General features: G+C 51.7%; 1 protein-coding gene and 1 long non-coding RNA gene across 3 annotated transcripts in view; one reads left to right on the top strand and one right to left on the bottom strand.

Annotated features, from left to right (window-relative positions):
- Positions 1-11047, bottom strand: part of Tmprss6 (transmembrane serine protease 6) — a 31086-nt gene extending 20039 nt beyond the window's left edge. Inside the window, exons 1-6 of one of the 2 annotated variants that reach the window (XM_050165537.1) lie at positions 10844-11047; positions 5866-6100; positions 2010-2143; positions 1145-1212; positions 437-615; positions 149-190 (exon numbers count right to left, since the gene is read on the bottom strand). In XM_050165537.1, the coding sequence (XP_050021494.1) occupies positions 149-190; positions 437-615; positions 1145-1212; positions 2010-2143; positions 5866-6100 (658 nt within the window). In that variant the 5' untranslated portion in view covers positions 10844-11047. The remainder of the gene's footprint in view (positions 1-148; positions 191-436; positions 616-1144; positions 1213-2009; positions 2144-5865; positions 6101-10843) is intronic. The other variant, XM_050165538.1, reaches the window with a different exon arrangement.
- Positions 11048-11135: 88 nt separating this feature from the next.
- On the top strand, positions 11136-20465 carry LOC126515826 (uncharacterized). The gene is made up of 3 exons (XR_007595926.1): positions 11136-11272; positions 14184-14342; positions 20346-20465. It is a non-coding gene; the product is annotated as an uncharacterized lncRNA (long non-coding RNA).
- Positions 20466-21677: the final 1212 nt, after the last annotated feature.

Below are 21677 nucleotides of genomic sequence, written 5' to 3'. Positions count from 1 at the left end.
CCCCCCCCCCCCCGTGACTTCCCCCAGTGTCCCTAGGTCAGGGCTCCCTGCCCCCACAGTGGAAGCCTCGGGACCCCCAACAATTGACCAGACAAGAAACCCTCGGATTCAAAAGGAAAGAGGCCAAAGCAAGGACACAGCAGCGTACCCAGCATGGAATTCAGTACGGCTATGTCGTTCACACTGGCTTCTGTCAAAAGGAAACGAACACACAAATAAACAAGGGCGAAGCCAAATAAACAGAACGCTGAAAATAAAAACAGGGAAGAGGAGCCAAGCCAGACTCGTCCAACGCCAGCCCCCCATGCCATCTGCCCCCACCCTCTGTCCTGGCTCCAGGGTCACAGGGGGTCACCTAAGTATCCCCCCCAGGAGGGGATAGCCTCCCCAAGCCCTGCTGGTCTAATCACACCAGGATTCCCCTCCCAGTACTGACCCAGAATCACCAGGCTTTCGGGGTCCACCTCATATTCGGTCCTATAGGAAGCCAGGGCCGAGCTGTTGGACAGCAGCTCCCCCACCAGGAGCTCACGCACGACCTCAGGGCTCAGTGTCAGTCGCTGGTACTCGGGGATGTCAAGGATAAACCAGAAGAAGCAGGTGAGGGATCCCTCCCTATGCAGACAGAGGTGAAAGGGACCTGCAGCCTCGTCCCTGCGCAGCTCTCCACTCAAGGGAACAACTGAGACTCAAACCCACTGGGCACCTGCTAGGTTTTCTTCTCATTCTCTCCCGCAGGAGGAGAGATCGAGTCTCAGGAGGGTCATAGACCGTTCGGTAAGTGGTAGACCCAGATATGACCAGGCAAGCCAAGTCCTAAACTGGGTTCCTGTCCTTGTGTTCCCAAGCATACTTCCAACATGGGCCCACCTACATGAGACATCCCCACTCCTGGTATGGTGTGAACCACGTCACAACACACCACCCTCTGTAGATAAGACCAAGTTCAATAAAGGGGAACCACATGCAGGAGGCTAAGGTCTCGCTCTCTGCCTCGGTTTCCCCATGTTCTTGTTTCCTTTATTTTGGAGTTTTGAGGAAAAGTATGATTAGGGCATTGTGTCAGAAGCCTAGAGGATCCAGCCCTCCCTGCCCTTAGAGCTGAGCCTCTCACCAGGGGGCCATTTAAGCTGGGACGACTCACCCAAAGGAGTAGATGGAACTGGAGTTGTAATAAGCATCCAGACGGGTGCTGGCAATCAGCTCTTTGAGCTGTGAGAAGGGAGACAGGCCCCGGTTACCCTCTGGTGGCATGGATGCTGGCTTCCTAAGCCCCTTCCTCGTCATGTGCCCTTTCCAGCCCGACACGGAAGCCTTGGCTGAGGGCTGGCCACCAACACAAGCACAAGGTTAAGCCAGGCACAGCCCTCTCATCTTGTCCCCCACCACACCTCACCCTACCCTGCAACCTCCCCTTGCTACAGTCTCATCCAAGCCCTGCAAAGCCCCAGCCCACCTTTGGGTCCTCTCTCCTTCTCCCAGTGACCTCTGGTATAGGCAACCCACTCTGGGAGTTCTGCTAGCCTGCTGTTAATGAGCAAGGTAGAGCCAAGGGCAATGGAAGCGCTACCAACAGCCCTGAACACCTGGGAAACCGTATGAAGAGCCCTGCAGCCGTCCCCTCTCTCTCACGGCCCAGGGGTGCATCCAGCATTTCTATCTGCCCCCCTGAAATACAGTCCTGTGCCCGGCTGAGAGGGAAAGGGGCTAGTAGCCCACTGCCCAGTGTCCGATGGCCGTTGCACTGTATGAGAGGGGCAGAGCCCTGGCAATATGAGCTGCACAGTCTCAACTTCCCTGCTGGTACTCCTCGCAAGAGGCAAAATCAAGATTTCTTTCCAGTCAGTTGAATCCTAGGCATGACCATGCCACCTCCAGCATAGTCACTTCCCATGGTGCCCAGGACAGGGTCTACCCCAGTAAGCACTCTCTGCAAAATGATGGACAAACTCACCAGACTCACCTTCCCACATTCCCCCGCCCCGTCCTGCCTTCCCGCCCCTCCTTACCATCTTCTGGGCTTTGGCAGTTTCACTGCGGAAAGCACTGGACTCTCGTCGGGCCAGGTCCTGGGAGAAATGGCGGTTGAGCACCCGGAGACTGCCAGAGTACACCTGGCTAATGGTCACTTCTGTCTTGTACCCTGGTCAGAAAGGAATGGGTTACCAAGGAAGCATGTTCAAAAGTCTCTTGCCTCTCTCACCTGTCACTCCAACCCTCAGCATGTCCCCGGAGTCTTGTGCCTCCAAGGCAGCATTGTTAGCACTCTGCTCTGTACCCCCATCCACCAAGTTATCCAGGGATCCCCAAAGTGCATCTAAGCATCCGCTGTGTTGGGCAGTCTGGAAACGGGAAGAGGGATAAGGAGAGGGAGCAGCTGCATGGACAAAAGGGATGCCTTCAAGGACATAAACACGGGGAAGTGGGAATTGTAGGCACTGGGGAGAGCTGTGTTCTGCACACTTGGGGTCTGAGGGGATCCTTGAACATCCAGGTGGAGCGATAGCAACAGTGATAGCAGGCACCGTGAGGACAGACCTGAGCTGGGACAAGCCAATGTGGAAGTCGCCAGGGATAAAGGACATTTGACCACTAAGGATGCCAAAGAAAAGTAGGCGGAGAACAAAAGGAGAATCTTCCTGGGGAGAGGATGCTGGACAAGTGAGAGCTGAGGCTCAAGGCAAGGGCATGGGCAAGGCAAGGAAGACTGCATGCTCCTGGCCCAATACAACGAAGACCACCTGGATCCAAGATTCAAGGATGGCCATGATAGAGGCTAAACGAGCCAGGGCTGGGGGTGGAGGAGAACCTGGCTCAGCTGGGTCTATGAGAGCAGACATTCACTGGAGGTCTCCGCACTACTTAGCGCCTTCTCGGAATGCTGCAGTGAGAGACGAAGCTCAAAGGAGATGCGGAGGATGAAAGGGTCCCAGTGTGGGAGTAAGATGGATGGGATTGGAATCCGGTTTTAGATGGAGAGGCTGGGAGGCAGAGCCCACATCATAGGAGGGGCTGGTGTCTGGTGTCTTGAGAGCTCTTTTCTGAGGCTTTTTTCTCGGAGAGCAAGAGAGAATGAGGTCAATTTGGAGCTGTAGGATAACTGAGAGACGAAGGGGTTCAGCTATTAGACCCCACAGAGCCTCAGGAAGCCGGGCACTCCTCCCAGACACAGTCATACTGCTCTTTGTCCAGTCATCTGCCCCACTTCGTGCTGGCCCATCATCCCTCCAAGAGGGGTGTGGCATGCCTCTCACTCATCTCCTCACTCAGCGCTAGCATGGGTAGGAGGATTTATCCTAACAGCTCCCTCAGGGCTTTCTTCTACTTTGAATGTTTTAAGGGGGTGGCATTTTCTAGTAGGTTCTAGAGCTCTTGCCTGGCACCCTGGGTCTTCAGCCCCAGGTAGAACCCCATTGGGGCACAGGAGGAAGGGTTAGAAAGATGATTGCCAGGTGAGTATCTAGCTCTTCATCCCTGAAAACAAGTTACTCAGTAACCTAATGAGACCGCCCTCTGGCCTCAGTATTTGGGGTGCTGGCTTCCTGCTCGTGGTGAAGGGCCCTTTGCCTGTATTACTCAGCTCTGAGAAGAACCAATGAGTCATCGTAAGACAGTCCCTGTTTGACATGGGGACTGTGATGATAGTTTTATGACAACTTGACACAAGCTAGAGTCATTTGGAAAGAGGGAACATCAATTGAGAAAATGTTCTCGGCCTGGTGGTGGTGGCGCACGTCTTTAATCCCAGCACTTGGGAGGCAGAGGCAGGCAGATGTCTGTGAGTTTGAAGCCAGTCTTCTTTACAAAGAGTTCCAGGACAGCCAGGGCTACACAGAGGAACTCTGTCTGTCTCAGGAAAAGAGATAGAGAGACAGAGAGAAAAGAAAGAAATGTAGGAAGGAAGGAAAGAAAGAAGGAAGGAAGGAAGGAAGGAAGGAAGGAAGGAAGGAAGGAAGGAAGGAAGGAAGGGAGTTCTAAAATAACTCTTGGGTAAGCCTGTGGGACATTTTCTTAATTAGTGATTGATGTGGGAGGACCCCGCTTACTATGGGAGGTAACACCCTGCACCAGTGGCCCTGGATGCTATAAGAAAGTGGGCCAATTAAGTCATGGGAAGCAAGCCAGTAAGCAATGTTCCTCCATAGCCTGTGTTTCAGTTCTGGCTTCCAGGTTCCTACCCTTACATTCCCAGTGATGGAGAGCTACCCGGAAACGTTAGGTGAAATTAACCCTCTCCTCCCCAAGTTACTTTTGGCCATGGTGTTTTGTCACAGCAATAGAAACCCTAAGGTAGGGATCTTCAACATGGCATCTTTCTCTCAGCTGAGCTGGACTCTAGACAGTGGATCTGTCTCCCTAGAACTGTTCCAAGTGAGTCTAGCCTCCCAGGTCCTGTCCATGGATCTGAAATTTTACTGGTAGATATGTGCAAAAGAATTCCATCTAAATGTTTAATGGAAAGCCTCTAATCATGTGAATAAGCTGAACTGTCCTTTCTGGGGTTTCTGAACTCCCTTAGCACCCTAGGCCATAACAGGTATGTTATAATTGTATTTGACACCATAGTGGAATCACGAGGACAGAAGCCATCACCAGAGCCTAGCACAAAGTCCTGTGCCTGGCACTGGATGGATGGATGGATGGATGGATGGATAACAGATAGATAAATTGATGGTGGATGGCAGATGGACAGATGGATGGATGTTTGGATTATGGATGGATGAATGGATTTCTGGATGAATGCTTGACAGGTGGCAGATGAATGGTTGAATGGTTAGATGGTTGAGTTGCTGATGGATAGATGCTGGATTGAGGGATAAGTGAATGAGTGGATGGTGGGTAGACGGATGGTTGATGAATGGGTGATAGATGGTTGGATGGTTGTATGAACAGTGGAGAAGTAGATGGATGGATGATTGAATAGATAAATGGATGAGTGGATGGTCAATGGATTGATGGAGGATGATGGATTGTTGGATGAAATGGATGGCAGAGGGAGAGATTGATGGATGGATAAATTAATGAATGGATGTTGGTTGGATGGGTGGATGGATGGTAGATGTTGGATGGATGGATAGGTGGATGAATCGGTGCATGATGCTTGGACAGATAAATCTTCTACATCATATGGGGAACATTTTCACAGGTGCAGACTAATCTTATTATTCTACTTCCTTCCATGACCAAGAGCTGGAAATGAGCTATCTCCCACCCGCATCCAACACTCAGGAACATCAAGCCATGAATGCGTGGACAGAAGACTTTCTCTGGACCCAGAGCATGGCCGGATGCTCCTGTGGCTCCATGGACTGCTTGAGGGCTATGATATCAGATCCAAAGAGGCAAAGTCAGATATGAGGAAGAGGTTCCCAAGCCTGGGTGCTGTCTAGTGGTCCCCTTGGTTCTCCATGCTTAGCCCTGGAGACGCAGAGGTGACGAAGCTGTAGTCCTCTCCCCAGAGGAGCACCTGGGGCTCAAATGAGCAGAGGCATTAATTGGTACCAGGTCCCGTGGGTACCTCTGGGCCTCCTGCAGCAGAGCATGTGGCTTTGATCCCAAGGGATAATCTGGAGGGCTGTAGGCAAAGAATGGGGTGTGCACATACCCTGGCTTGTCCCGACCAAGGAACTGGGTGCTAAAGAGTCCACCCTCCCCAGCTGAAGAAATCAGGGAGCAGACTAAGGCATGGACTTACAAAGGTCCAGCAGAATGCCCACCTTGAGAAACTCAAGGATAACAGCACCACAGAACCTGGAATCCTGGCCCATCCTACTGTATACACACATACAGCCCTGACAGTCTTCCCTACATCCACCCTGAACCCTCCCAGGGTACCACTCCAACTGGGCCCTCACTTTCCATTACCTAGGAAATACCAAAGCATGACTCCTGCTGAGGCCAAAGCAGCTAAGATCAACAGTAGTGGCATGAAGCGGGCGTAGTCTCGGGCTTTTCTCTTGGCATTTTTGGGGGTCTTGAACATCTCCTCTGGATCAGCAGCTCCCTCGCCATCACCTCCATCGCCCTGCCCACCAGCTGCTTGGGGGACCTCAGCGGTGGGCATCCTGGTAGAACAAGGAAGCTGGAAACATCTTGGCATCTGCAAGGGAGCCTTTGCTGAGACCCAGTGGTACCCAGAAGCAAGGCAGCATCCCTGCCCTTTGCACGGAAGGGCAGGGACTTTGCAAGTGGGGACTGAGAGTGACTGCTGAGCAGCTTACAGGGAGCAGAAGTGGCCTCAGGGGTACATGCCAGAAGGCAGGTGACAGAGCTAGATGGTTTGACTCCCTGTGGGTCCTAAGGAAGGGCCCACAAACGGGTGGGAGCCATGAATACAGACTTCTGCCACTTTCCCAGTGGCTTCCCTTCCATGTAGGAGCATGCTTTTCCTTCCTTGGGGTGTCTAACACCCCAAATCTTCGTATGCACCCCAGTCCCCAGATACTCTGAACCATCCCTGTCCTCCACCCAGACTTGTTGCCCTGCAAGGTTCGGGGGCCTTTGCTCTCCTCATCTCAAAAATCTTTTGGGACTGAGGAAGACCGCAGAAGTTCATGATCCCATTCCTTCGGGAGACATTTTACTTTATTTAATCCACAGATTGCTCAGGATATGAACAACTGTCCCCATATGTTCTTCTCCAGCCAGCCCTCCCCATGTAAGCTTCTTGGGACTTTGAACCCATTGGACAGGTGAAGAAAGTGAGACCCCAAGTGTCTTGGAAATAACTCAGGCTAGGATTAGCCTAGCCTCATCTTCCTGGTGTATTTGAATGACTGGGACTAACACAAATGAAAACAAATTGAAGGTCAGAGAGGCTAAGCCCCTGGCTAAGATCACACAGCCCCCAGTAGGGCTATCTCCTCTAATGATCAAGTCATAGTCAAATGACAATGGGAGTCACCCTTCCTAGTTTCTTCTGTTGCTCTATCTTAGATACTCCGAAGCAAACTTTGGACACAGAAGGACAGTACCCCCCCAGGGCTCCGACACACACACACACACACACACACACACACACACACACACACACACACATCACATCACAGCAAGGATTCCAGTTCACTGGGTTGTTTTCTCTTCTTGTGATGCCATCTCCTATAGATGTCACTGTGACCCCAAAGTGCACCCCCCAGAACATGTGTTGGTAGGAGGATTCACCTGGACTCTTTGAACAGTCTCCTAGCTAGGCTGCCTGCTTCCTGTCCCCTTCTCTGACACATCCTCCACATTGTCACCAGAAAGTCTCCTGCCCTCTGCCCTCATCCACCTGCTGTAAAATCCCCCTATGGTTCCCAGTGCCAGGGCATCCACGCCTGCCCTCCCTCCCTCCCTGCCTCCCTCCTCCTCCTCCTCCTCCTCCTCCTCCTCCTTCTTCTCTCTCTCTCTCTCTCTCTCTCTCTCTCTCTCTCTCTCTCTCTCTCTCCTTTTCTTTGTTTCTTTTTGTTTTTTTTTTTTGAGACAGGGTTTCTCTGTATAATTTTGGAGTTTGTCCTAGACCTTGCTCTGTAGACCAGGCTGGCATCGAACTCACAGAGATCCACGTGCCTCTGCTTCCGAGTGCTGGGATTACAGATGTGCGACACCACTGCCCGACGTGCTCATTCTCTCTTGTCATAGGCATCACCCTTCATTCAAGACCTTGCCATGAGACCGTATCCTAGTGAAGCCACTAGAAGTGGGAACCCTTCTTATGTACTGTCTTGCAATGGGTTCAAGGGTTCAGGGTCCTTGGTGAGTTAAGTCACTCACCTCCTTGCACCTTGGGCCACCTTGGTTAAAACCAACATACCTGGCTTTGGGCCTTGTTTCTCTCCATCTCCCCTTTAAAAATAAGAACTGGGGCTGGGGAGATGGCTCACTGAATAGAATGCGTACTGGGCAAGTGTAAAGACCCAAGTTTGGATCCCCAGAAACCACATAAAAACTGGATGCAATAGCAGGCATCTGTAATTGCAGCGCTTCTACAGCAAGATGCAGCGTAAAGGCAGGTGAACCCTGCTAAAAACTGGATGCAATAGTGGACATCGGTAGTCACAGAGCTGCTATAGCAAGATGGGACGTAGGATAGGTGAACCCTCAGAAGCTTGTGAGCTGGGTAACACAAACAAGATCCTATCCCAAACACGGTAGGAGGTGAGGACTTTTTCTTTTACTAGCACACGTATATTGCAGCATGCATGCACTGTGTCCATACCCAAAGAAACACACACATTCATACACACAAAAGCAAACCAAACAAAAAGCAAAACCTTGAGGTGTGCTCGATAGGGTGCATCCATAATCCTAGGCCTCAGGAATCTGAGTCTGAGGCAGGAGGATCCTCTGTTCCAGACTCTGGGCTTGCTTGTTCTAAACAAGCCAGCCAGCACCAGCAAACAAACAAACAGGCAGCCTTTGCCCTTGTTCACCTCTGGAGCCCAGCTCAGGGTGTTTCCTTCAAATGAACAATGGGTGCTGGGGTGTCAGTGGAGCAGCTTATGGGAAGCAGGGTCTGGGGGGTTAGATCCAAAAAGGATGCCAATTCGCCTCAACCCCCTCATTTGGGTGACAGGTTGAGTCACCCCATTTTGTTAGAGCTCCCAGAGAACCAAAATCTCTGCTGGGCATGGCGTTGGGGTTTACAGTGACTACAGAGCCCCTGTCTCCATCTTCTATACCCACTATGAGGAGGGCCACACCACTGCTTTTACTATTAGACAACGACTTTCATTGTTATGAGGTCCTGCCTATCATAAAAATATGTGACTCTACCTTCCTACTACACTGAGAACCCACAGCCTTGCTGTGTAGCCCAGGCTAGCCTTCACCTCATTCCCCCGAGGGCTGGGATGTAGGAGTGTGGCCTCCATCCAGTTTTCCCCATCCTTTTCTGGCATCCCCTTGGCTCCTCCTAGCTCCTCTCTCCTCTCTACCACATCTAGGCCATTTCATCTGTTTCTGCCAGACCCACTGTCACTATAATGACCAGTCACGACCACTTCCATCGGCGAATTCCCACACAACTGCCAAGATGACACCATCACCATGCGCCCAGCTTGCAAGCCACACGTAGCTCCAGCTCCCTAGAGTGCAGTCCCAAAAGGACCCCGCATGTCTTCCTCTGCTTCTCCTCCTTTGACTAAAGACACACTGTTTGCTGGCCTGCTGACTCCCACCCCAGGGCCTTTGTGTTTGCCGCCTCCCCTGCCAGGAATGTTTTCCTTCATTTTGCCTCATGGCCCATATATCTCCTCTGAGCCTTTCCTGCCCCTTTCTCTGCAGACATTTTCTTTATGGCATTTCTGGAGTCCTACCCCCATGATATGCCTATGAGTCTTCTGTCTGCCCGGCAACTGCACAAACACAAGGCTTTCTCCATCGCCACTGTGTGTCCTGCTCCCTTGCAGAGCCGGGTATGTAGTGAGCCTTCACTTGCTGTCCAATGAATGAATGTAAACCCCAGGTCCTTCCCACCTACCCTAAAAGCACCACACTCCCCAGTGGCTGACCCATCTCCTACCTCGTCACTACTTTCCCTCTTCCTTCTTGGCATGGGTCTTCTCTTGATTATAAACTTGAATAATGAGGACAATAGCAAACTTTTTGGACCGAGTGCCAGTCACCAGCCTGGGGCATGGCGTTAGTTGAATTGTAAGCCCTGTGAATTCCTATTACTGATAATCAAGTGTCCCCTTTCCCAGTGTTCCTCTTCTCTGAGCTCCCTCCTGACCCACAAACTCTGAAGCAACCTCTCCACACTCAGTGGAGACAGCAACTTCCTGCTAGAAGCTTTCACAGAGTGTCCGTGGAGGGGTGGTGACCCCATCAGTGCAATGGACCAGGTGGGTGTGCTCTCTGTCTGATCCATGACACGCAGCCCCTGGAAGGGGGGAGTCTTCTCCCCTGGTAGAGCATCTGCAAGACCCGCTCCCACCCTCCTGACAGTGGAGCATCCTTGTCTGCCTTCTGCAGGCTGGGTTCACTGGGGCAGGGCCGCTAGGTAGCACAGGGCAGACCTGGATTCAAGCACAGTGTGAGAGATCTACCCCAGCCACAGGCTGAATGGTGGCACACAGGCCCCATTCCACCTCTCACAGCCTCGGCTGCTTGCTATATGGTCTGTTTAGTGGAATCAGAAGTACCGGCAGATGAACTTCCTAGGACTGAGCAGAGGGGCCCAGCTGGAACTCTGACCCAGGAACATGGGATGTACATGTTGGCACCTAGAGGAAACCCTGCTGTGAATGGCTGAAGCTAGGGACCTCAGTGTAGGCCATGGGAGGGGACTGTTGGGAACTCCTGACACACACTTAAGTCCACGCACACCCACCCCACCGATGCCTAGAGACTGAGATACCTTGAGGAACACATATCTACCTGTTCATTATACAGGCCCCTAGGTGTATACCCTAGCCACACACACACACACACACATACACTCACGCTCCAGCCTGAGTCAAGGGTCCTGTGTGTAGATCACACAGCTCCAGGTCTGCCTTGCTCTCTGGAAAGCCCAGGGTATGAAACCGTAAGTGGAATGAGAAATAAAGCAACTAGTCCCATAAACTAGGCCTCTCTTGTCTCGGGGCACCTGGATCTCAGGCCACCCAGTCCCTGGAAGCCCTCTGGCACCCTACACCTTACACCCAGGTAGGTTCACTCCATCTACAATCCCCCAGTTGCAGCTTGGTGCACCCCGTGGTCTCTGCTCCAGCTCACTGTGACCGATGAGGCCCTGCAAGTCCAGCTCAGAGCAACTCAGGCCCCTCAGAGCTCCAGGAAGCCAGGCCTGACTCTGAGAGGAGATGTTTCACCAGGCTGTTCATAGATCCTGGTCCCCTGTTCAGAGGCCCCTGCTTACCTTCAAGAGCAGAAGGGAGATGCAAGGCCTGCAAACAGGCCTGGAAGCCTCTGTTTATCCAGGCCAAGGTCTTTCCACCCCCAACTGACCAGCCTAGGCTGGATCAATGGCCTGGAGCCATGGCTTGGGTGCCTGGCCCTTGTCCCCTGTGGCCTGTGGCCCCAAGCTCCATGGGCCTCCAGTCAGGTCCAGGGCAACAATGTAACTGAACACAGGTAAACAGGCAGAAGGGAGGAGGTAAGCAGTGCCCGCCTACCCAGCCCCGCCCTGCCCCATGGGTACCCAGGGAGCAGGCAGGCAGAAGCAGGAGACCTGAGCTCTCCCCCGGGGCCTGTTGCTTGGTGACATTCCTGCCTTGTTACAGCCCCTGGTCCCCCAAGAGCATGAGTGGGAACAGATTCTGCTGGGGGATTACAGAGGCCTGGTCAGGTGAGAACAGGGGCTCACACATCCTATACTAGCCTGAAAGGCCTGGGTTCATACCTTATGGAGACAGAGAAGTGGTGTGCGTAGCGGGGGTGAGGGGTAGGGGAGAGGTTGACGCTCTCTTCCATTGACCTGGGAATTATCTATTCTACGAAGCCCTGTTGCCGAAAGCAGTGCCCACTGTGGTCCCTAGACATGGCTAGAGTAGTGTGAGCTAAGATGGGCTCATAAGTAATACACACCCCAGATGTCCCAGATCCCAAGTGAGGAAAAAAATGTCCGTTATCTCATTGATCATTCGGATAATGGTTGTAGACTGAAATGTTGGCTTGGCTGCTCTCTTGGGTTAGATGAAATGCGCGACAATGAATCCTGCTGCTTCTTTGCATTTTGGTGCACATCTAGGAAACGGAAGCTGCATGTGAGACTCATGGAAGAATTCTGCAGAACCGTGCTGCCGCAGAGCGGGCGGGTCTCACCCAAACGTTTCCTCAAATCACATGATACAAGCCAGGGTTTCCTGCAGAGAGTTCTATGTGTATCTGCGGTCCAGTGTGCTGTGGACAAGTGGTTCCCAGGGCGTGTGTGTGTGTGTGTGTGTGTGTACGTGCACAGGGGCACACCAGGCATATAGAAAACATATGTGCAGTGTGGAATGGATGTGTGGGTAGATGATGCATGTTTGGGGGCGTGGAAAAAATATCTGCATGAAGGACGTGTCTGTAGTGCGGAGCGGGTCTTTGTAAAGCACGGGAAGATCTGTGTGTACATGGGTGTGGGCATGTTCACAGTGTGATGGCCACAATTTGTGAGGCATAAGGTGTGTGTTTGGGGGTCTGTGAGGCACATGTGGCGTGAGAGATGTGCATGTATGTGAAGTTTATGGTGTGCAAGGCTGTGGCATGGGAGGGTGTGGTGTGGGAAGCTATGGGGTGTGGAGAGTGTGAACACACACCTACTCTGTGAGGTCAGCTGCATGCTCAGTAGACATGGTCTCTTTTGTGATAGAGGAACCAGGGCAGGTCCCTGGGTCTGAGTTATGATAATTGCAGCCATTAGCCCTCCCTGGGCCAACAGGAAAATGGCTGGTATCTGAAAATCCAGCCTTGTGGGGTGGAGAGGCATGACTGGTTATTGTTCAAAAGGACGATAGCTCTCCTGACTGTCCCCTGATCCTCGGCTCTATCTGGGTCCTTGCCCCCATTTATGGGTCTGACCCTTGACCCTATCTATGAGCCCCTCATTCCCAACCCAGTTCATTCTCCCTCCTCTCACCCCAGTCTCCAGATTCCATCTTGCAAACCTTCCAAGGGGCAAGAACTTAAGATGGGAACAGGATCCACATACCAATAGGACACAGTCACCCTGAGCCCCTCTCCTATGCCATATCCTGTTCGCTCGAATGCCAAGTGGCCTGGGCCCTGGCCCAGGCAGGATGGCAGCTGGGAGATCTGAGAAAGAGCTTACACAATTGGTGGCCTCTGCACCTGGTGACCACAGCTATTGATCCGCTCAGTCCAGGGGAGGGGCTGCTGGTCCCAGGCGAGCAAGGGCCTCGGATCCTCAAGCTCTCAGAGCCTGGATCTATGACTGAGGTGTCTGGCCCCTGTCCTGTGCTCTCCCTGCTCGTGCCCACAGCAGAGAAAACAGGGAAATACTTTCATATAATTCTACATAAATAGGGACGTACGTTTATATACTTCTGCATACATGCCATGAAGGCTTACCGCTCATGGAAATCTGTACGCCATGGCACTTCAGGCACTCAGACTCCTGGGTCCTAGAGTCAGAGAGGCCTGTCTGCTATGGCTTGAAAGCTAGGGGTGCACCTGAGGGCAGATGTAGGCATGAAATGCCCAGCTTATTCGAGTGACAAATGTCAATCCAGAGGTTGGGAAGTCAGGCTGGTTAAAATCCAAGTCTCCCCCTCTGCTCTTGTCATGATGTGTCACCTCTCCAGGTGGCCGTCTCGGGCTTGACAAAGCTGAGTTGTTGGGGGTAGAAAGATGTGAGGTGGACCCTACTGCAATATGACTGATGTCCGTATAAAAAGGGGGCTTGGAGACAGATATGCATGTGGTGTGTGCGTGCGTGCGTGTGTGTGTGTGCGCGTGTGTGTGTGCTGCAAGTAAAGGCAGAGACAAGGTCAGATGTTGTCTCTACATCAAGGACACCACAGATCGACAACTATTGGATTTTGGGGAAAGGCCTAAAGTAGATTCTCCTCCAGCTCCAGGAGGCAGCAGCCCACTGGCTTACAGCCTGAATCAATTGCAAGGCATGCTTTTCCAATGTCGAGAGCCTGTGCTGTCTCAACACCTCAGCAGACTAACCCAGACTTAACAAACCAGGATTGGGCATATGCTGTGCAATTGGCTAAATGGGTTTCCAGCCCCTTTCAAGTGCATACATGCAATAGGGTGCGCCTCCCCAGCGCATGCATGCAGCAGGGTACTCCTCCCCAGCGCATACATGCGGCAGGGTGCCTCATCCTATGGCCAATGTGAAGTAGGATGTCCCCTCCAAGGGCCCATATGCAGTTGGGTCTCCCCCACATAAAATAGGGGCTCCTCCCAGATCTGAATGTGTGAGAAGGCACCCCTCCCAGGGGCCACACATGACAGAGCACATATGTAGCAGGTTATAATTACTGTCCATAAAAGGGATGACGAGCCGGGCGGTGGTGGCACATGCCTTTAATCCCAGCACTCTGGGGGCAGAGGCAGGCGGATCTCTGTGAGTTCGAGGCCAGCCTAGTCTACAAGAGCTAGTTTCAGGACAGGCTCCAAAGCTACAGAGAAACCCTGTCTCAAAACACCAAAAAAAAAAAAAAAAAAAAAAAAAAAAAAAAAAAAAAAAAAAAAAAAAAAGGGGATGACGATCTAAGATAAGCTTTATTTTTTTTTTCAATCAGGAGCCTTCCTGCAATGGGATGATGTAAGCTGGGACAGTCCCTCAAGGACATCGCAGGAAGTGGGAGAGTTGGTGTCGTTGGGGCCCCCATTTCCCTAGGGTACTGCGGAGGAGGGAGAACACTGAATTACTGTTAAGACGCTGTTGATAAGATTCCATGGTAAGCATCCTTTGTAAGGCTTTGTTTCCTGTAAGCTAAGATTTGGGGTACAAGGTCATTTAATTCCAAGACTGACAGATGTTGGCTGCTTCTCTGAGGCCCTGGCCATCTTGAGCACAGGACTACCAGGTAAGCAGCCAGCTGGGCTGGCCTCATGCCAGCAAGGTAAACACTCCCGGACACCTTGAGGAAGCTACCTGGCAGTCACAGCTGCGTGCTAACGAAGGGTAACGCCAGCCCCAGAAGGCACTGTTTCGGCTATGGCTGGGCCGAACAGTTTGTGCAGGACTTGGTGAACTCCAGATGACCCTGCAGGCATTTCACCCAGGCCAGAGGGCTAACATTTTGGTGCAGCAGAGAGCCTGTGTTCAGTACCAAGAAAGTCCTTTGTTCCTTCTGTGCGGCCCATGGTTTTGTAACAGTTAATCCAATAAGAAACTTCTTTGGAAGTCTATTTTTGAGCCTTATCAGTTAATAGAATCATCTGGGAACATGAAGAGGACACCGGGACAGCAGCCACAAAGGCAGTAGCTGAGGGACAGCCGAGCAAGCAACAGCCGTGGCAAGAACAGGCAGAGGAGAGCTGAGGAGTTCTCGAGAAGGGTTGGGGCAGGAATGACAGGGAACAAGGGCGGTGGAGTCCATGAGGAATGTCAAGAGCTGAAGATGAGAAACTGCAAGTCCTGATCGTTGGGAAAGCTCAAGGGAGCTGCCCAGGATATGGACAAACATCTTAATGCAGGCCAGTTGTCATGGCTGAGAAGCCTCGCACTCTGGGCTATAACGTCATTACGACAGGGTGGAGGGTCCTGGTGCCTGAAGCCTGTAAAAGATCAGTAACAGAAAGCATACCACCTGCTGCTTTCTGTTGCCATTCAGTGTTGCTGAAAGCTAAGGGTTACAATAGCTTCCAAGTGCTAGGGTGGTTAAAGCCCAGAGTAATAAGCCTCAAACCTGAGTGTCGAGTTCCCAAAGCCTAGAGCCATAGGTCCCTCGCACTCAGGGCCCGCAACTGTAAGTCTCTAGGTCCGTCAGTCTAGTATGTAAGTCTTGAGCACTCCAGGGCCCAGAACAGCCAGTACCATGAACATCTTACCTACCCATGATTCCTCTCTGGGTAGAGCAAAGGGAGCACACCCAGATGACAATGACATCTTCACTTACATGTGCCTACATTTCCTAGTAGGATCTCACTCACAGTTTCTGCATAGGTACACTGTTGGCAGACATATCCATACCTTGGGTTGTTAGACACCCCATACTCTGAAGTGGGCAGGGAGAAGATTCCTTAATGAGCTGAGCCTTTCTAGAACCCTCTGTGGTGAAGGTAGGAGAGGGACCCAGGGCCCTGGCCAGACACTATCTGGGAAGATGGAGCTGAGACATAGGGCTGTGAAGAATGGCTTAAAATAACAGTAACAAGTTCTGTCTCCGTTCTAAAGGCCAGAAGTCTCCCATAGGGCCACTGCAGGCCCAGGGTGGGGGTGTATCCCTACTGTCTCTTCCTGGTTCTGACGGCTACAGAACTTGGTACACAGACCTCAGGCAGGGAGTTCAGAATGTCCAAGGGATCAGGGTTCAAAAGTCAACATTTCTTTTTGTTGATCTTTAAAAGCTGCAGCCAAGGCCCGGGCGGTGGTGGCACATGCCCCTTTAATCTCAACACTCAGGAGGCACAGGCAGGCGGATCTACACAGCCTGGTCTACACAGTGAGTTCTCCGATGGTCAGGACTACACAGAGAAACCATGTCAATAAATAAATAATAAAATCTGCAGCCAGAGACGTGCTAAAGACCATTTAGCCCCAGGCTTGGGTCCTTCCTCTAGGTGGTCTGGTCAAGGTCATCAACACTCACAATCTCCAAGGAGGCCCCACCTTCTATTAGCCACGTGCCCTCTTCTGTTCCCGCAATTGTTTTTTTCTATAGATGCGGCACAATAACCCGAAGCCGGTTGGTATTGGGAAGACCTCGGAACAGTGCCAGCACGTTCTAAGTGGCGGTTACACCTCACTGTCATCATGCTGAGCCCTAGTGTTGTTGTCTCCTCTCCCCGGTCTCCATCAGCATCCACGTGTGAGATCCCAGCTGCACAAGCATCACTATCACAGTGAGGGAATTTTCTTTCCAGTCAGCTGACTCTGCTCCTGGCGACTTGCTCTGTCCCATGCCGGAGCAGATGTCAGGAGCCATCAGGCAGGGACGCTCACCCAATCGCTGGAGTCCACCACCACCAAGGTTGTCTCCTGGCAGCCTAGCTCCTTTGAATCTCACCACTTAAAGGTCAGACTCTCACGGCAGGAGCTCAGTAACCGCACTGATAAATAACTGTGCGGCAAGTTGGCCTCATGTGGGCCCCCAAACACAGCCATTGTCTCTAATTCCCCTGGACACGGAATGTTGAGCAGGGAGCAATATGGGAGGACTGTTTTAGAAAATAGGGAGGGGGCTGATGAAGGCAGGGCCTCCATCTCCTTCTCAGGCAGTAGACCAGCCTTCAGGGCCACCAGAAATATAGAAGATAAACAGAATCTCCTTTCTGCCTCCCTCACTCCACATCATAGACAAGAAAACTGAGAGTCTAAGAGGCCTGGTGGGACAAACCTGACAGGGACACAGTGGCCCTGAGTAAGGCTGGTGGCAGCTAAGATGACAGACTGGGGGGAGGAAGAGATGGCCTCAGCTTCAGTATTCGTCATACCTCCTAGGAATAACTCCATGGTCGGGATACTTGGGGCAGACATACAAAGGAGTAAGAGCCTAGGAAGGGCCACCAGAGCCCCTGTGGGCTGCAAGGCAGACAAGAGCCCCAGCAGCAAGCAGTGAGTTGGGGGTCTTCCACACTCACCATCCCGGAACACCTTGTCACAGTTCTGTCCCCACCCATGACCCATCCTTAGCAATCTTCTAAGTACATGCACTTAGGTTATACTCCTGACAGCCCTGGGGTCGCCAGGATAAAGAAACAGAAGCACAGAGAAGCTTTGGTACCCATCTAAGGTCACAGCCGGCAAGTGGCAGAGCCAGAACATTGCACAGGCTACCCAGATCCAGAAGGCTGGGACCATTCTTTCTCCCTGCCCCAGCCATCGAGGGCTGCAGTGGTAAGTGGCAGTGGTCTTCCTTTCCTTTGTCATCCTGCATCCGCCTTGCACATCACCAGCCTTCAAAAAGGAGTGTTGAATGCACAGATGGACAGCTTTGTTATTTCTGTCCATCAGGTGCTTCCAAGTCTCACTGAGCTTGAGTTGAACGCCCTCGAAGGCACGTCCCCTCAACATCTTCCCTCCTTCTTGAGCAGTCTGCTTCCTTGATGAGGTCTTGAGCCAGGTGTGGGGACAGTCTCGTGAGTGTTGACAACTTGTCTGCACTCTCCATGGTCACTCCTTCCTCACGAGGCTGAGGTCTCTGCAGACACTCCAGCCCCAGGCACAGCACCTATTGTGCACCTACAACTGCTTGCCTATGTGCATGCCCACATGAGGCCAGCGCCTATTGCATACATATTGCATGAGGCCGGGTACGCAGAGGGGTGGAGAAGCTGGTCTCTCCACCAGCTGCTCTCTCTCCTCAGCACCCTGGTTTCCTGGAATCAAGGGTGCCTCCTGGCACCCTGTGCCCCAGGTCTCAAGCAGGCCCACTTCCTGCTTTGCTTTCTCAAGGTCCCTAGTGGGTGTGTCACGTCCCTGGGGTCGGAAAATGTCAGCAGAGGGGCTGTCCCAGGGCTGACATGGGGTCAGGCTCAGAGCCTCTAGTGAACTTAAGTTTCATCCACACCCTCCCGTCTTACTAAACTCTCTGTGGCAGGGCGTGTGGCAGCATCCCCTTGGGTCGCAGGCGCTGTCACTCTTGCCTCAGGTTCTTGCCAGATGTCCTGAGATACTCGTTGGCACCTGCTTTAAAGAGCGTTGACAATCTGGGCCGGTGGCAGTGTCACGGGTCACCCCGGTTCATACCCTTTCTCTGCAGTGTTCTAGCTGTGTGAGCCGGAGGGAGCCATCAGATCACTCTGAGTTCAGACCTCATCTGTAAAAAGGGATGAAAACAACAACATCAGCACCACAGGGCACAGAAGTGAGGCTGGAGCACTTCAACAACACAATGCTTAGAGCAGAGTCTCCAGACGAATCGCCTCAACTCAAGAGGGCCTCCCAGAAACGGGAATTCTCAATGGGGTTCTGAGGGATCCGTAGGAGTCTGTGAGTGGATTGCTTGAGTATAGGGCTGTTTCAGCCTCAGAGATCAGCACGTGACAATGGAAATCAGTTATGTTCCTGTTTGTCTCGGTTTCCCCATCTGCAAAATGGGAAACAAGGCCCACCTCTCAAAGCCATAAGAGGCAAAATGTTTCTTTGGTGGAAGCAGAAAGAACTGACTGGTTTGCATTTATTTATTTATTTATTCAATCAAATTTATTTATTCATTCAAATTTATTTATTCAAATTTATTTGTTTATTTTGGAACAGGGTCTTGTCCTGTAGTTCAGACTGACCTGGAACTCACTATATGAACCAGGCTACCTTCAAACCTGAGAGCCCCCTGCCTCAGGACCCCTGTGCTGGGGTTCGGGCTTGAGCCACAGCACCTGCCTCTAACAAGCTTTGGTGTTTTGGTTTTGCTTTCGCTTTCCAGGGGTTTCCTCTGCTGAGCAACACAATGAGGAAGGAAGGGTGGGATTTTTGTCTTTGACTTGAACAAACTATTCCTACCATAATTCACCTGAAAACTTGGGCACTGGAAGTTGCTTAGATCAGAGATGCGACCTGGGTAATGAAGGTATAGACCAGGCTAACAAGAACACAGGAGAAGCCTGGAGCTCCTCCCCTCCTCCCCTTCCCTGAGCCCCTAGGTGCTCCCAGCTGCTTCCTGCTCCCACTCTGCACTCGAGGCTCTCCAGAGCCTGGGTGGGGGTACCTGCTCTCCAGCTGGTGCCTTTCCCCTGAAATCTGACCCTGGGAATCAATCCTGGCACCCCCTTCCCTGCACTACCCTGCCAGCTGCTCCCTCCTGGCCCCTCTCCCAAGATCTCCCTAGGACACGCAGTGGCGCTGGCTCATGGTTCCATCTCCACCTGGCATATGGTGGCTCCTTTCTCTACCCAGCGCCAGCACGGGTCTCTCACCAGACACGGGAACAGCTGGGCTTCTGGGCCCCTTGCACCTTCATCGCCCTCTCAGCTTTCAGGGCTGCCTCACCTCAGCATCTGCTCTCCCTGCCCGGAGAGTCAGCCAGGGAAAGCAAAGAGCTCACTTTGTAAAAGGAAACAGGCAGTGGAACCCAGACATGTCACTAGGTGCCTGTTCTCATCATTTGGGCCAGCCTCAGAAACAGACCTGCAGAATCTAAAAGCTGCATGCAGCCTCTGGTGGAAGAAAGGCTGTGATTAAGTATTAATGTCTGCCATGCACAGGTGTAACTGGTTAGCAATGTCTGCCCTGTAGAGATGCGATTGATTAGAAATATCTGCCATGTATAGGTGCAATTGACTGGCAGTGTCTGCCATGCATAAGTATAATCAATATAGGTGCAGTTGATTAGCAATGTCTGCCATGCATAAGTATAATCAATATAGGTGCAATTGATTAGCAATGTCTGTCATGCGTAAGTATAATCAATTAGCAATGTCTGCCACGTGTGCAGCTTCATGGACGCTAGAGATTGCCAACTATTGTTTGTCAAGACACTGCAAAAGTCCTAATACTTGAAAAGTGATTATTAACATAGCCAGACACACAGACACAGAGAGAGAGACAGAAAGAAGCAGATAGATAAATGGATGCTAGATCTATCCATGATCCGTTGGAACCCTTGCCCAAGGCTGGATGTGAGAAGCTGGTGCATATTTGTGCACAGAGACCTGATTCCTATCAGTGACAAAGATGTTCTCAACAACCACACTTTGTTCACAGAGTTTTCCCTGTGTCTCCAGCAGCATCTGGGTTGAGATGACAGACTTCCAACAGCAATGAAATAAATACCATCCCTTTCCTCTTTCTCTTGCAGCACCAGGGATGGAACCAGCAAGGCGGTTCTCTGCCACTAGGCTCCACACCCTGATCAGATCCACACATTACGCAGTTTTATGGTACCTGCTTTTTACAATCGCCTTTTATTTATAAGAAGATTTTTCCAGCCATAGACGTGATATGATAAAAAAAAATCTTTAAATAAATGTGATAAAGCAAACAAACAAAATGAATGCATTTTAAAACGTCTCAGGAATTCATGGCAAAGATGCCACACACAGATCATTAAAAGAGGAAGAACCAAATCTTCCCCAGACCTTTTCAGACAGTGGAAATAAGTTCTATTTCTGTGTGGGAGCTAAAGCAAGAGAATTCCAAAGGTTTACGTTTTCTCGGGACACGCAGTCATTGGTGTGGGCACAAGCACAGGTCTGATTCATCGTTGAGACAGGAGGATGGTCACACACAGCATCCTGTGGCAGGAGGGGATATGTGGAGTCTCACACAGAAGCAGCAGGACGTCTGACCCCTGGAAGGCCGGAAAACTCTTGCATGAAAACTGAACACCTGCATTGGCTCATCTCTTCTTGCTAAGCTTAGGGGCCTTGTATTAGGGGCCAGGACATCCGATTGAGAGATAATCTGATTGGTTGGATCAGGCCCAGCCTCTGTGACAGATCTTCTGTGCCCAGGCTGCCCATCAACCTGTGGTCTGGCCAGCCAGCCAATGCTTAGTGAGCAGGAACCATGAGGCAGGCAATGTGGGTAGGGCATCCACTAGCTAGGAATGAGTTTCTGCTTCCCTCAGCAGGTGGGATCTGATCACCATGGTGCCATCAACCCTGGGACAGTGACAGACACTGAGGCTCTGTGCTGGAGGAGCTGCCTGTAGAGAACAATGCTCTCCTCTGAGGGTGAGATGGTACATCCAGGCGTGCCATCCTTGCCTGGACCGCTGGAACCTGGGGCTCGCAGTCCAGTAGGCTCCCTCGCAAACTGGTGAGGTGGGCATGGAAAGATCCAGAAGCCACTGCTGTGTTGGTAATTGTGTCCACACTGAGCCTATCATTGGGAAGTCAGGCAATAGCTCCGGAGAAGGAAGATGGGTCAGGAGCTGTCTGCATCATCTCCTTCTAGTACGAACTGGGGAAATTTGAACGCGTTCAGGAAGCAGCACCGCCCTTAGCAGCATGGACTTACAGGTGAAGATGAGGGATGTTTGCCACCTAAGTGAGGCACAACAAATAATGCCTGAATAGGAGTCAAAGGGGGACTCCAGGAGACCCCATGGGATCCTCGTGAGGTTTCCACAAAGGATCGTGCTGACACACAATGCATGTTGTGTAAGCTTTTTGCAGGGAGGGAGATA

This window comes from Alexandromys fortis, unplaced genomic scaffold, assembly GCF_014885135.2.
Source record: "Alexandromys fortis isolate MF-2015 unplaced genomic scaffold, M_Fortis_MF-2015_v1.1 scaffold_157, whole genome shotgun sequence".
NCBI lineage: Eukaryota > Metazoa > Chordata > Mammalia > Rodentia > Cricetidae > Alexandromys > Alexandromys fortis.
The sequence above is the reverse complement of the archived record's forward strand: the minus strand, read 5'-3'. Positions and strand labels throughout refer to the sequence as shown.